This window comes from Oryzias melastigma, linkage group LG13, assembly GCF_002922805.2.
Source record: "Oryzias melastigma strain HK-1 linkage group LG13, ASM292280v2, whole genome shotgun sequence".
Classification (NCBI taxonomy): Eukaryota; Metazoa; Chordata; class Actinopteri; order Beloniformes; family Adrianichthyidae; genus Oryzias; species Oryzias melastigma.
Genome location: NC_050524.1, coordinates 18,147,775 through 18,163,807, shown reverse-complemented (window position 1 = coordinate 18,163,807; position 16,033 = coordinate 18,147,775). Strand labels below are relative to the sequence as shown.

Here is a 16,033-nt window from a genome sequence, read left to right as displayed (position 1 = left end):
TTTTCCTCAGTGTTTTGGCCAAATTGTCAATAGGCTTGTTTTCTCTTCATTTTTTTTAAACATCAGGAGGTATTTAAGTGTTATTTTTTGATTATTAAGTAATTTACTCCCTGACATATTTGTTTTTGCTGCTAATGCATTTTTTTCACCTTTATGAGATATCAGATTATATGTATTTGGCATGTTTTTCCTTTAAGGGGAAGCTGCTGGACAGACAAGAACTCTTTATGGTTAAAAATAACAAGTAAAGGCTGCATCATCACAGCTGATATTGAAAAATGTGTATTTTTTAGAACATGGCTGCAAAGATTTGTTATGAAAATCAATGCTGAGAAAAAAGATCACACAATGTTTTGCATTTATGTGTCATATCAGATGAAATAAACAATGAGCAAACAAGAAATAAGAATTTCAAAGACTAGGGTTGAATTTAGGTTATTTTTTGGTTCTTCTGTGTTGCACACTATGGTCTGCCACATGTGAGTATTAAGTGTAAATAAAGGATTTTGCAAACTATCAATAAAACAAATTGGTGTTGAAGTTATAACTGTACACAACTTTTTACTCTGCAAATGTTTAAGGTTTGAGGCTTTTTAGTTAATCAGCTGTTGTGAGTTTTTGGACGTCATTGTTAGCATCTTAGCATGTTACTGACGGATTTTCTATGAAGCTTTAATGTTCATGTAAACTTTAAGGTGAGAAACACATCACTTAAAAGATGTCAAATTGATTTATTTTTGAAAATGAGGTTTAAGAGACCAACCAGAAGATATCTGGTCGATGACTATCATGTTAGTTGCAGCACTATATTGTACTAGAAAAAAAAAACATCTTAAATCATCTGTGTCATATGAGCTAGCTGGTGCATTAATAGTTGATGATAAAGGACATTTAAGGTAAAGCAGTGACTTTAAATATTGTAAAAACATCCAACTTAGGTATTTTTCACAAACTGACAGATTGTGCCTAAATATATGCAAGAAATGTAGGTAAACATTGCAGCTTTCAGTGTGCTGAATGGCATCAGACCAATAATAGAGTAGAGGCATTCGATATTTCAGGAGTACAATCCATTTGTACAGCTTTAAAATGCATTTTAATAGAAAGTATATATTCATAGCAACAGACCATGTTTACATGTAGACTAAATATTTGCACACGCAAAACCTGTCTTCATGTCAAACAAGGGTAAAAGAAGAAGAATGTCCTGAAACGTATGACGTTTGAGGAAGCAGAAGTTGTTTTCTGTTGTGTTTTTGTCCATCACTGTCTTCTCGATTTATGAATTTGAACATGTAAATGCTCCTTTGATTCACAAACCGTTCCATAAGTTAACTCAAAGCACAGATCTAGATGTATTCTTCAGAAGTGGGCAAGAATGTTGCCTCTCTAACATGCCTTTCAGAATGTGAGCAACTGTTTTTCATATTACATGCTATTTTCTGTGTTTATATCATCATTTGATCTGAAAATATAAAAAGTCTAGGTGTCAGTTTGCCTCGTGTGAAGGCCGGTGTGACGGACGAGTGAGAGCTGGAGTGTGTTGCTGTTAGAGAGCCGAGTGTTGCTCTGAATTTATGCATGCAAAACCTATTTATCATATTGGGTGATAAAAGAGTGACTGTTTGAGGCAGCATGCAAATTTCCATCTTTGTGTAGCACCTTTGGCTACTCTGAGCTTGTTTTGACCAATCCAAGTGTGTCAGACTAGTTGTTTTTGTGGCAGTTGTTATTGTGTGTGAAATATTTTTCTTTTTTGTTTCAGAAATCGAGCAATAGCTGATTATCTACGTTCCAACGGATATGAAGAGGCGTACTCCACTTTCAAGAAGGAGGCGGAATTAGACAATGTGAGTAAAATAACGGTGAGCAAATCTGTTAACGTTTTATTCATTGACCATTCATTGTCGGTGAGAAAGCGTAGTTCCGTCTGTCATATGTAGCAGACAGCCAGACAGCAATTACTGCCAGAGTCCTTCAACCTCTTTCCTCCTGCTGTTTTTAGTCATCTCGCTCGCTCTTCCGCTGCCCTTTAGAGCACATGATCATCCACATTGCCTTCACATGATACCCCATTCTGCACCTTTATCCGCTCCTCTAGCAGGTATTCTCCGTGAAAGTAAGATGAATAATAGATGAATAGCACAGAGGGATCTTTGCACCCTGTTGGGTGTTAGTATTAAGCCATGCACTAAACATCCAAATGGATTTCAGCTCCTTTTCTGTCTGTTTGTTAGAACTGTATTATCCTTTTATCTTTAGTGTTTTCACCACATTCTTTGGAGATACAGGTTGAGGTCAACCCATTCTCTGTACTCCTTTATGGTCATTTATTTATTTCTTTTTTTAAATAAATCTATAGGTAAAGAAGGGGCATATTTCTGGCCATACATGCAAACACACAAACATATTCAATTGCCAATGGGCTGGCAGACCTTTCAAAGTCTGGAGCCGTTTTGAATGTGTGGACGTCCAGGCAGATGGCTGATTAGATGATTAGACTTGTTCCAACAAGATTCCTTGATTTTTCAGCATGTTTCGTTATCCTTCATTTCTCTTAACTGAAACCCATTATGTCTTCTTTTACCACAAATATTATCTTCTTTGTTTCCGTGAGATGAAATTGTGGCGGTTCTTTTGTCCTCACTGAAACTTGAGCTGTCTGTCAGTGTGGATTTTTGATGTTTTAAGACCCTCAGGGCAAGAACAGTAGTAGGAGAATTGTGTTGCTTTGATGTGAATGTGGATTTGAAATACAGGAAAATCTTTTGTTTGGTGTTTTTGTGTGTGTGTGTGTTTTGAAAAGAAATCTATGGAGATTTTTCAAAAGTTTGCATCTGTAATACATAATTTTTATTTCAAAAACTCATTGTTTGGTCTTTTTTTCCCCCCCTTGAAATCTATTTGACTATTAGACTATACTTCACCTAGATTGTATCTCCTTTTTGTTTTGTCATACCTGACACTATGAAGCAGTTAATTTCCCTTCCTCTTTATATAAAATGGGCCATCTTGAAGTTTAACATCTGCAGGTGCACTAAAGTTCATGCCTGCCAGGACTTCCACAAGTTGACTTCCACCGTCGCCTCCAACGTTGGGTCTGCGTGGCTTTAAGCTGCCTAAGACCTTCCGCAGGGGATTATCGTGTGTGAGAAGGATTAGGACTCTGTGTGTGTGTGTTTGTCTTTGTATGTGTATGTCATAGATGTGTGTGTTGTATAGTAAATTGGCGCAGCCTGGCAACCAGTCTCGGCCTGTTATGGCTGTGTAAATATTGCCATTTCTCGTTTTTTTTTCTGTCTGTAGCTACAGATCTCATCATACCACCACAACTGGCCTTCATCTGACTGGGGTGGGGGGCAGTGATCATGCTGAATCCATGTCTTTGGATGCTCTTTTGCCTGATCTTCCTTTTTTTTAATGCAGAATGAAGAATTGGATAAGAAATATGCTGGTCTTTTGGAAAAAAAATGGACCTCAGTCATCAGATTACAAAAGAAGGTTTGTGGATTTCTTTCTTTTTAGAGAACGCTTGTGGGGATTAAAGTCTTGTGAATTGTTCATGACATTTCTCTTGAATCTGCTACTGGTTGAGAAACATCAAATAGTACATGTGTGATGTTTTTTTTTTTTTTTTTAATTTATTAAAAAAGCTCAAATGCAGCAGCTTCAGTTTCTGTTTTGTAAATCTGATGGTTTTCTTGTCTTCTTAGTGCATTACGGTCTTCATGTAAGTAATTTACTGACATGAAAATCTGCATGTTATAAACAGGTAATGGAACTTGAGTCCAAATTGAATGAAGCTAAAGAAGAGATTACCCTCGGTGGGCCTGTAACTCAGAAGCGAGACCCCAAAGAGTGGATCCCACGCCCGCCAGAGAGGTACGCGCTGAGCGGGCACCGAAGTCCAGTCACCCGCGTCATCTTCCATCCAGTCTTCAGTGTCATGGTGTCTGCTTCAGAGGATGCAACAATAAAGGTCAGTACCGTCCATCACCTAACAAAGGAAGAGTTGTCTTTTATTTAATTTTTTTTATATAGTTTTGTGGTAAAAATCTGACCTGTGTTAAAAAGATCTCATGGATTGTACTAAAGGATAGAAGAATTTTGAAAGACCTTATGGAGCAAAGCAAATGTTTAACAAAGTTCTGTTTAGTTTGAAAATTGTAACAAAACACATTCAAAACACACTCTCAAACTGTTAAAAGGTAATGCTTAAAGTTGTGATTAAAGACCAACCGTTAATGGGGCCTTGGATATGCAGCTATGGGATGTTTAACCATTTAGGTGCTATAAATACTTGATCTTTTCTTAAAGATAAATCAATTTTAGCCCCTAGCTTTCTTACTTTCAAATGTGGAGAGCTAAAAGACACAATTTGACAAGTTTTTCAGTGTACAGAGGTTTATGCCGTAAAATCCTGTTATTTCAGTAGTCGTAGAAAATCACAGATAATGTCACTCATTTAGAAAACTTGCTTCAAGCATCATTTACAAAGTAAGTCATAAAAACGCCTGATTAGTGAAGTTTTAATTAATAGTTATAATGAAATGGAAAAAAAGTGGGTTTTTCTTTGGAATGCGATGGAGGAAGGGATGATCAATCCATATCTCTCTATTTACTGTCTATGATACAAAACTCCTGTAGCTTATTAGTTTGATCATCTTGGTCTATTCCAGTCATTTGGACGGCCCCTTCTTTGTTCCATGACATTTATCACCTGTAATAAAAGCAGATGCAATCTTCAGCTTCCAAAATTACAGATTATTGGGGCTTTTTTAAGCTTTTCACTATATAGCAGCTGGTTTTATGGTGCTATCTTAACATATTGTATAACGAGGCTTTGACTCTGAGTTTTTTGTTGGTTAAACAGCTGCTGTACCACACAAACCCTTTGGTCAGTCATTTACTGTTGTACATTCTTCTACGCTTCACTTCCTGCAACCTTTTCCCCTGATGCCCTGACTCTTTCAGATGAAGTGTGTCCTCTTGTCATCTCTTTATGCCTAGAACCAATAATGAACTCACTGATATTCTGCTTGAGTTTCTTTTTTTATTATTTGTGCAGCTCCAGCATCTTTCCACGTCATGGTGGTGCTTGACGGAAGTGTTTATCATATGAAATTTATTCATGAGACAGTAACAGACTCTAGTATGTTTCCTCCTGGACCACTTCCACACCATAGGGAGGCCTTTCCCTGTTTTAACACCCTTTTTTTCACCCCCCACCACTCAGCAAGCAGCCTCATTTGTGTATCTTCCAATTAAAGCATTAGCTGTCCAGCCATAGCTATCCTCCATCGGCCATTCATCCCCCAGGAGTAGTCAGACCTTGGATTCTGAAAAACCTGCCATCTTTTTGATTCATCCTCTGCTGATTCCCTCGTCTTTGCCACCCGGCCCCACTCTGCTTTGTGCACGTTTCCTCCTCAAGAGCTGTGTGAGAGATTTAGGCAGAGACGAGACTTCTTTACACAAGAGTAGAATTGAAAGGCTGCCAGCTTTCATTAGAGGTGCTTGGCATATTTGAGGTTGCATAGCATTACAATCAAACTGCTGAGGTTTCTTTATCTACCAAGTCTCATCTGATCAATTTTAGTAGTTAATTTGGATGAGAAAAAGAAACTGCTAATTTGGATCTTTTAAATTAACATTTTTTATAATTAATTCAAATAAACAATGGAAGTAATGGTGTTTTCCTTTAGTGACATACATATTATAAACAATGAAGATGCATTGCTGACTTAAAGCTGTGAAGGCTTTTATATTTGTGTGACCTGAGTCTCACCTGTCATCACAGCTTAAAGGTCTGACAGCTGCGACACGTTACTGTCAAAGGTCAAGTTTCCTGTTAAGTGTTGATATCAGCATTTATAACATAATCAGCATCATTATCTGTTGACTTTACATGATAAGAAACGTTCTTACTTTAAAGTTCCACTTTTTCTATTTTAACATTTTTCCCGCTAGTATTTTAATTATGATTACTTTGTTTTTTTTTAGCTAAAATCAAAAAGCCCGTGTCGTTTATGAATTATTTATTGTGGGCAATACTTTAGGTGTTGGAGTAATCTTCCACTAATATCCCATCATCCCTTTGTTTACACTTTCTCCCGCTAGCTTACATCCCCTCACAACCCCAAGCTAACATTGACATTTCAAGTTTGTTTCTTTATATTAGTGAGTAATATGTAGTAGTGCTAACACTTTAAATATTTTACCCTAAAAAAAACATGCAAATATATGATTGACAGTGGGGGTTGCTCTTTAAGTCAGTTGTAACCAGATCAATTCAATCATGTTCCCCACTAAAGTTGCTTTTGGCATTTATTCTTATTAAAAGTATTATAACAACACAAGACACAGCGCTCTGAGTGCTTATGTTTGGAACTACAAGCAAACCAACTTTTTTCTGCTTGAGTCAAGTTTCAGTTCTTAACGTCAGAATGCCTCAGATGACTGTCTTTACCTCACTTGAACTTTACTAGAAATTTTGCTTAAATCAACAACTGTGACTTTATGAAGTGAATACATCACTAAATAGTAAGCAATCTTCTAATCATTCAGTCTAAATGGATGGAAAAAACATTACCTGTTTAAATCGCACCAAAATATGTTTTCATGTTTGTATTGAACAGAATTGTGCATCCAGTTTATGCATAAAACCAAGTAATTCCAAATACTTCACGTATTTCTCCTGCAGCTGTATATAATTTTTCCTCATGTGCCAATCCCATAATTTAATTGGAAAGAACGTGGATCATCAGGATTAGGAATGGTTTTCGTTTTGACCAGAACAAAGAATTTCCTTCAAATGTCATTCGTGTAACAGTTTGGAGTGTTTTTTAAATGAAGGATAATTTAATACATTTCGAAAATGGACACATTTAGAAAGTGTATGGTATTTTAGTAATTGTCACTGCCTAAAGTATTGTCTATCAGGTAGGTGATGGATTTCATGTCCTTCAGATGCTATCAGAAGGTTAACAGACACACAAACGACTCTCTCTGCTCACTTTGTACGCCTTCTGTATCTCCTTTTTGGGAAAGGGGGAAAAGCGTTATAAGGATGAGGCAGGACAGCATGTGGGGGGTCTTTATGTCACAGTCTGGCCAAATCCTCTCACCCTGAGAGAAGAACCCAGTGGGGTTTATCCCTCTGTGACAAACCGTCTGTCTGCTCCAAAGCCACAGATGTAACGGCTCTCTCACGCTTGAGACTCAGGCGTACTGCTGTTACCTCCATATTCTGTCTCCTCTCCAGCTGGCAGCGCCGCACAAGAACCTTCTACTGTCTGCTGAATGTTCTCAGACCTAATAGTGATATCTGCTTTACTTGTGTTATAAATGTTCTGATTTAGAAACATGCCCGCATTACTAACAAAATACTGGATCAACTCAATCTAGATTGACCGTTTGATGTCATATCTGACACATTTTTTCATTAAATATTGGTATATTTGTCAAATTTGAGTAGTAAGCTTTTTTGTCATAAAAATGAATAGAAATGGAACTTCTATAGTATATATATATTTTTTATTTCAAGAAAAAAATAGAAAAGCTTTCATTGGTAAAAAAAGCAGTTAATCGATTTGATCACTTTGACAAAATCAGTCCATTCCTTGACATTTATTTTGAAAGGTAACAGGATTTTCCTCTGCCCTTCAGGTGTGGGACTACGAGACAGGAGACTTTGAGCGCACGTTGAAAGGCCACACAGATTCGGTGCAGGACATCTCGTTTGACCAGACAGGCAAACTGTTGGCCTCCTGCTCTGCAGACATGACTATCAAACTGTGGGACTTCCAAGGCTTTGAGTGCATCAGGACCATGCATGGTAAGAGAACACATTTCCCCTCCGCTGCTGTCTGAACACCAGTGAAGTTCCACAGGTTTTCAGGACTCAACCATGCTACCTTTTTTTAGTTATTAGTAAACTCGACGATTTCTATTTAATGTTTTATTGTGATACCATGATCTGTCATTTATTAGATTTTTTTTTACAATTTTCTCTTTTTTAAACTCTTGGCAACTTGGAAAAACACTAAGTCTACAGAGGAAGTCAGTAAATCGTGTTCTCTTTTCAACATTGTGTACCAGCAGCTGGTTAGTTGTGTTTTATGGCACAGAAACGACACATTTACACACAGTAAAACAGCCCTTTAGAGGGTATTTACTGTTGACTTCATGCAAGAGATTAAAAATGGCTTAGGGTCTTGGTAATTAGGCATCTATTATTCCCCATGGAAAAATAATCCCCTGTAAAGAGACAGCTTCCTTGACGTTACATTTTCTAATTACTGTCACTCTTGTTTCTGCAGGACATGACCACAATGTCTCATCTGTAGCCATCATGCCCAACGGAGATCACATTGTTTCTGCCTCAAGGGACAAAACCATAAAAATGTGGGAGGTGGCAACCGGGTATGAGAATAAACTATTCTTAAAAACCACATGTTGTTTCACTGTAGGGCGACCTTGTTCTTTCATTGTCTATTTTTATTGGTTTATTTCTTGATTTGTTTTTTTTCCTCCCTCTCTAGTTACTGCGTGAAGACCTTTGCAGGCCATAGAGAGTGGGTGCGCATGGTGCGACCCAATCAGGACGGGACGCTGATTGCCAGCTGCTCCAATGACCAGACGGTTCGTGTTTGGGTTGTGGCCACCAAAGAATGCAAGGCTGAACTACGGGAGCACGAGCACGTGGTGGAGTGCATCTCCTGGGCGCCAGAGAGCGCCTCTCCCACCATCCTGGAAGCCACAGGATCTGAGGTCAATAGCTGCCTGTGTCCTTTGGTTGTTTTGTTCTCTCCTGGTTCAATCTGTTACTTTGATATCAGCATCTTCATGCTAAACTTTTACTATCTTTATGAAATGAATCAAATCAAATAAAACAGAGACAAGGCTTGTGGACCTATGAAAAGAACTTACCAGGAAATGCCTGATCTTATAAAGTGTCATCACTCCAAATGAGTGAATTCTTCCACCATCAGTTGACGTTGTGCGTTTTCATTTCATCTACAGTACCGACCTCGGTAGATTTGAGGTTTCTGATTCAGAGAGATTAGATTTCATCACTGTTAAGGCAGACAGCCTTGTGAGTTAAGAAGCGGCTCTTCATGCGCAGACAGAAAACCACATGGCCTGCAGTCAGCACAGGCTCGCCTTGTGATCTGCAGTGTCACTGTGTCGGATACTTTTTTTCTGTTCTCCTTGCAGCAGTCTGTGTGATCTTCCACAAAGAATCTGATTATATATTTTTTTCTTTTTGGATGTTTTTCCAAACATACTTTTATTAGTTAGTGATACTGATGCACCTTCACCCTAAATCTCCAGCTATGCAAATGAAGCTCCTAAAAACTTGTAGGTTTTGTGTCCACAATGCACAAAATTCCTGAATGTCATCTAAAGCAGTTTTGTTCTGCAAATTGATGAGAAGTTTAGTGTCTTGTTAAAGCAGTTTTACCTGGGAGGAGTTAACTTGAACAGACTCGGTGAGCATTTGTGGAGCGGTCAGAGGCATAAAAACTATCTTTTAAAAAAAATACAACTTATTAATCTCAAACCTGGGGAAAAAATGAATTGTGACTAATCACAATTAATTTTTGTAGTTACGTTATTTGCCAACCACTTATTATCTGTGAATAATCGCTCACTAAACGGTACGTTTATAACACGTATTTTTAACTAATGGTGTCGATCATTAAAAAAAATTAGATTAATCACATTTTTGTGTTGTGATTAGTCACGATTAATCGCAATGTTTTACTGGATACATTTTATTTGACCATATGCAGGCGTCTTTTGAACTAAAACAGTTCAGAAAGAAATGTTTCCTTCATTTTTATTGTCTGACTTTCTTTTAATTTATCAAGTTTTAACCCAGAAGTGTAATTTGTGAGCATAAAACACATCAACAGTAAGATAAGCAGAACTCTAAAGACGTTTATGTCTGCAGTATTACTTCAAGAAAACATAAATGCTGACATACAGCCATGAGAAACAAACCTGTAAATCTAAAATAATAAAAAAGAATAAAATAAAAAAGAGTTCTGGTCACATAGCAAAACCCTCCATATCACTGAAGTTCCCAGCTTATATTTTCTTCCATGATATAGAAAATGTTAAGATATGCTAAAAACATAAAGACTTTTTTAATTAAAAAAATGACTTTAGAAGCACAACTTCATTTTTACCATATATTTATTAATTTTTATTTATTAAAGTGTCCTAATTGATCATCTTCCTGTTCTCCTGAGCAGACCAAGAAGAGTGGAAAGCCTGGTCCATTCCTGCTGTCTGGCTCCAGAGATAAAACCATCAAGATGTGGGATGTTAGCACTGGCATGTGCCTTATGACCCTGGTGAGAACTACCTGATGTTTGCACATTTTTTTTTTTTTTTTTTTAGAAGGAGATGGTCAGGAACGTGATCAAGAATTCTCCGTCTGACAGGTTGGACATGACAACTGGGTGCGTGGCATCCTCTTCCACCCCGGAGGAAAGTTTATTGTGAGCTGTGCGGATGACAAGACCTTAAGGATCTGGGACTACAAAAACAAGCGCTGCATGAAAACCCTGTGTGCCCACGAACACTTTGTTACCTCTATGGGTAAGCACCTTCTCACTCAACAGACTGATGTAGCCCATGGAGGCTTGCAGAGCTCCATGGAACCAGGGTTCTTCTAGTGTTTGGGTTTACACACTTCTGCTATAGAATACAGTTGAATAATTCAGAAAGAGCTTTCACCCCTGTGTCCAGAGGCTTTTGAGTTGTCTGCAGTGCAAATACCCCAGGATTTTTCCACCTCCCCCCTTTTGTATCAGCAGCTTCAGAGCAGATCAAGGGTGGGGAATTCTCTGGAGGAGCTCTGGAGCTAACCTTTCTCTGGCATAAATGCTGAACCCAGTCTTCTTAAATCATCCACTAGTTTAAGTGCATCACTGTGAGCTATTGATGTGATAAATCCAATTTCAAGGAGAGAAACACAGCAGCTTTTATTTTTATGCCAGGGTAAAAAGGGATAATAAAGCTTTTCCTTAAACAAAAGAAGTATCCTTCTTTATTCTGTTTATAGACATCCTTTACAAAGACGTTGAATTCCTCAGTGATGAAGAGCTTTCTTTGTGCCACACGAAGTGGGGTTTGTAACATGTTTTTGTAGCATTTTCTCATAATGGAGGATGTATGTAGAAGAATATATATTATTAAAGCTGCATTTCTGAGTACTTCTTTATTCAAACCGTGATAAATCAGAACCAGATTCTGTCAAAAAATGTGTTCCTGCTTGACGCCATGGCCGTGTGTAGGAGGAAAACCAGCTAATGTTTTTAGCCTGATCGCTACATGGAGCGGTGTCTGTGGTTACCTCACTTACAATGTATGGAAGACATGGATGATGTCGAGAGATCAGGTTTATTTATTGTGAAGAGTTTCACAAAACATCGGTTACGTTTACATGTCTGGGTTCATGAGATCATTCAAAAATGTTGCTGGGGCCTTCCCTCTCCCTCTGGGGGCTGTGTTTTAATGACAACCGCTTTTGTGGTGTTTCTATGTCTTTGAATTTGAAGGCTCACTGTCTCAGCAGAGGCTTATTTCAGCACCCACAACTCAAGAGTTGAATTTCTAATTAACTCCTGCCGCTCTGCACAAACGTTGTCTTAGAAAATGACAGATTTTCTGTTTTGAGTTAAAAAAAAACAGCACATCAAATTTAATAGACCACTGGGAAGAATTTGACAATATATTTTTAAAAAATGGTTGGAGTGGGACTTTAAAGGCACGTTAAAATGTTCTTCATTGCTTGGATGCACATGCGCAGTAGTGCTGCCACAAATGATTATTTTAATAGTCGATTATTCACTGATTTTTTTTTCAGATTAGTCGACTCATTGGGTACAAACTGGATGTAAAGCAAACATCAGTAGCTTTAAATTATCTAAAAATGAGAAATATAGCATTACATGCGATAATGCTAGTGTGAACGTTGTAAACTGAATTTGTCTGCTGATGCTAGTGCTGATAGATGAAGATGCTGAAATTGATAGCTAAAAACGCTTATGCTGATAGCTAAAAAGGCTGAAATTGATAGCTAAAAACGCTGAAACTCATAGCTAAAAACGAAAAAATCAAAAGCGGAAAACGCTGAAATTAATAGTTAAAAACGCTGAAGTTGAAAGCGGAAAACGCTGAAAGTGATAGCTAAAAATGCTGAAGCTGATAGCTGAAAATGCTGAAGCTGATAGCTGAAAACGCTGAAAATGATAACTGAAAATGCTAAAGCTGATAGCCAACAAAGATATTAGTTAAATATGAAATTAGCCTAAAAAAATGAAGAAAAAACTGTTAGCCAAAACAGCTAGCATGCAGCTGAAATATTTGCTAAACTCCAAATTAGCTTAAAAAAGCTGAAAAAGTCTAAAATTACCCAAAACAGCTAGCATGTAGCTGAAATGTTGGTTAAACTCAAAAATAGCATAAAAACCTTAATAAAAGCCAAAATAGTGCAAAATGCTAGCATAATGCTATTATAACTTTTAACTTTACTGCACTCTCACTCCATATAATATAAAGTAACGACTAATCGACTATTAAATTAGTCTTAAACTATTTTAATAGTCGATTAGTCATCGATTAGTCGACTAATCGTGGCAGCACTAATGCGCAGCTTAAACAGTGCAAGGATGCTTGTATTATTTTTTTTTACGATTTGTTCTTCTGCTCATTCTTTAATTATATGCTGTTTTTTATCCTCAGATTTCCATAAGGCTGCTCCCTTCGTGGTGACTGGAAGTGTAGATCAAACAGTTAAAGTGTGGGAGTGTCGCTGATTTGGACCCGACAGAATTGGACCACTAACATGTCTACCCAGGCGCATCTTCTGGATCCAACATCCCTCCTGCCATCTCGACCCCCTTTTACATTCCAGCTCACCCACTCCGTCGCCGCCTAACTCAAACAAACCCCGCCCCGCCCCGCACATCTCCGTCACGTCCGGCTGCACTACAGTGGTTACTCACCCGTTGCGCTCTCTGGTCCAATAACTTTTGTCCTTCTGTGTAAATTATTTCTGGATGTAGATCGAGCTATTAAATGTTACACAAAAAAGTATTCTTGCATGGTAACCCAAAATTGTATACTGTAAATTTACATAATGTCGTCTAGGAGTACCATAGGTTTAACATGGGGGCTGAGCGTCTGTCACGCAGCCCTACTGACCAACCGAAGGCAGGTGTTTTCCACCGGGTCTAAAACGTAGGGCACTAAGAACTGGTAATTTAAGAAAATGACAGTGTCTTTCTATGTTTTGGTTATTTTGTCTATTTTTTTATTATTATTATTATTATTTAGGTTTTTTTTTTCTTCTTCTTTAATTCCTCTCCCTCACTGTCGGATTGGCTCGGTGAAGAGGTCATGATGTGAGGAGACGCCTACTGAGATAATCTTTATAACATCAAACGTTCATCTTCATGTGGAGTCAGTTCATATTTTAACGGCTGTATATACCAATGTCTCAAACTGTTGTCCTTGGAAACAGCTTCTGCTATGGTTATACATGGAACCACTGCTAGACTTTTAGATCATTTAAAAATAGGAGGTGTTGTGAGTTGCTACACTAAGCTTATTGCAGGAAGTCTGAAGTAGAGGGACGCTTGATTCGATCATCCTGGGTCACTGCAGCATCTGTGCACGCTTATTGGATTACATCGGTTGTGTTTGTTGCTCTTGATGGGTGACTCACTCATTTCTGTGGCCTTTTTTATGCTTTGTTTTTTGAGCTGAAGCCACTTGTTCCAGTTGTTAACCGCTTCACCACAGCTGGGTTTGAAGCGGCACAGGTCAAGATGCTTAGTGTCCCCATGGCAACATAAAATAAAAGAAGTAGAGCACTGAAACGAGTCTAAAACACAAATGCATGAGGAGTCCGAGTTAGTCCCCCCAGGTTTGACATCTGGGATGTGCAAATATTGTTAATTTAAATAAAGTTTTCAGGAGTTTGATATAATAGGAAGTGTAACTTTAGGCTCTCATGAGTTTTGTCCGTCTCTTCTCATTGCACTATAGGGATATTTAGTGAGGAAATGCTGTTATTTGGAGGTTACTGGAACCTAAATCCGAAATATGACAGTTTTCCTCTAAATGTTGAGCTTTCGGTGAAGCTGCAACTGCAAAACAGTCAAAAATAAATGCAGAGACATCCGCTCCCCTCTTCCGAAACCAATAAAAACGTAGCTGGCGAGTTGATCACTAAAGCTTTAATATCTGAGATACACATATTAAAAATGATTCTGATTCCGGCTTGAACCTCTAATTTTGCCTGTTCATTCCACTGCAGTTAATAAAGAACTCTGCCATATAACGTCTTCTCTTAGCTTCTTTGCCATGTCGTCCTCTTCCTGTGTGTCCTGATGATCTGCTGCTGTGAGTTTTACCGTGGCCTGCTGGTGTGGCTCCGCTGCATGTTCACCTGCGTCCGGAGGCAGAGCTGTCAGAATGGGGTTCTTATGAAAGCTTCAAATCTTTCTATCGGACTAATCGGTTTGACGACGAAGAGTTTTGTGTGCTTGAAGTAGTTTGGGGGGATTTGCAAAACTGCCTTTTTTGCTTAGAGCTGGGTGAGGCTTGGATCGGTCTTCTCTCGCAGTTTGACAACTTCTTCCCAAAGTGTTCATTTTACGATATCTTAAGATGGCTTAAATAAATCCTGACAGTTCTGGATTTGTCTGATCTGTTCTGTGTGATGCTTTTCGAAACGCAAATGGCATAGTGGCCCCCAAAAAGAGACAAATCCTCTCTTTTTAGGGAATTTTACTGATGTGTCCCTTTTATTTTTTTGTTTTGTTTTAATGAAGTTTTTTTTCTACCCAAGTGTCTGTAAGAAAGACTGGATATAACAAAAGCAGTTGAGGATTTTCTAGTTCAATTTGGCATGGCTTACGAAGATGCCTGTGTGTTTCAATGTCCTAGCTGAAGCCAAAAACTGGGGACATTTGTCCACACAATCGAGATTATCCGGAAGTCGGCCTGTTTGTTGGGCCGACGTGACCAACTTTTGAAAACGAAGCATTTCTCAGGATCTCCAAGTCGTGGCAGACCACAAGTTTAACATACTCCCTTGATTTGACTCGAGGAAGGCGTTTAACCAGAAATCTGGATTATGTATGCTGCTTGTTTTTGGTAATAATTAAGAAAAAAAAAAAAAATCAGCTTATGCTGTTTAGCAGAAAGTTTTTGTTTTGCAAGTCCCAAGCAATCCCTGTGCTGCTGTGGTCTGGTGCGAGAAGGGACTGATGGGCAGCTCTGACTGTCTGTGCGTCGTTTCCTGTGGCCTCGAGTCTGTCCTCTGTACGCTGCCTGTGAGTCTCATCCAGCTGCACAACAAGCTCCTGCAGGAGAGCTCATGATGTTTTTGCCACTATGGTCTCACTCTTCACACAGCAAACTGTTAACAAAAATTCCTGGATGTCAATATTGTTTGCAGTATAATAAAAGACGAAAAATTTGCACCTGTGTCTCGCTTAATTTATCACATTTAAAGTTTGGGGTTTTGTGTGTGTGTGCGGATTTGACATTTATTGTATGGTTATGTTATAAATGTTTACCAGTTTTGGTAACGTTGCTCATCTTCAAAATTGCTAGAAAGAAGCAAACTATTTCCTTTAACTGCCTATTAGTCAATCGACACCAGTTGTGTTCACAATGAACTTAATTTTTGTTATGAAATAGAATCAATGAAACGACACAAAGAAAAGTAAATATCTATGGGAATAAAAAAAAAATTCCTGATGTTTTTGGGAATGACATGGTGGTGTGTATAATGACTGACTGGTAGTGAGGAAGATGAAGAGGTCAAATGCAGAGAAAACATGAAAGTTGTCAAAGGAATAGTGCTGTGTGTCCTCTTTAAGGAGGGATTTGAGGACATTTTGGAAGATTGGGAGATGACCGGACAGGGATCTGGGAGGAAGGTAGTTGGTGTGTCATGAAATTAAGGAAGCAGATAAAGAGACTGGTGGAATGAAGAAGTTCA

At 38.3% G+C, this 16,033-nt stretch overlaps 1 protein-coding gene across 3 annotated transcripts in view; it reads left to right on the top strand.

Moving 5' to 3' along the window:
- Positions 1-15,507, top strand: part of pafah1b1a (platelet-activating factor acetylhydrolase 1b, regulatory subunit 1a) — a 30,495-nt gene extending 14,988 nt beyond the window's left edge. For 2 of the 3 annotated variants that reach the window (XM_024277884.2, XM_024277885.2), the window contains exons 3-11: positions 1,766-1,865; positions 3,427-3,501; positions 3,773-3,979; positions 7,669-7,837; positions 8,322-8,424; positions 8,544-8,772; positions 10,263-10,364; positions 10,455-10,611; positions 12,760-15,507. In XM_024277884.2, coding sequence (XP_024133652.1) covers positions 1,766-1,865; positions 3,427-3,501; positions 3,773-3,979; positions 7,669-7,837; positions 8,322-8,424; positions 8,544-8,772; positions 10,263-10,364; positions 10,455-10,611; positions 12,760-12,833 — 1,216 coding nt within the window. In that variant the 3' untranslated portion in view covers positions 12,834-15,507. The remainder of the gene's footprint in view (positions 1-1,765; positions 1,866-3,426; positions 3,502-3,772; positions 3,980-7,668; positions 7,838-8,321; positions 8,425-8,543; positions 8,773-10,262; positions 10,365-10,454; positions 10,612-12,759) is intronic. The other variant, XM_024277886.2, reaches the window with a different exon arrangement.
- Positions 15,508-16,033: the final 526 nt, after the last annotated feature.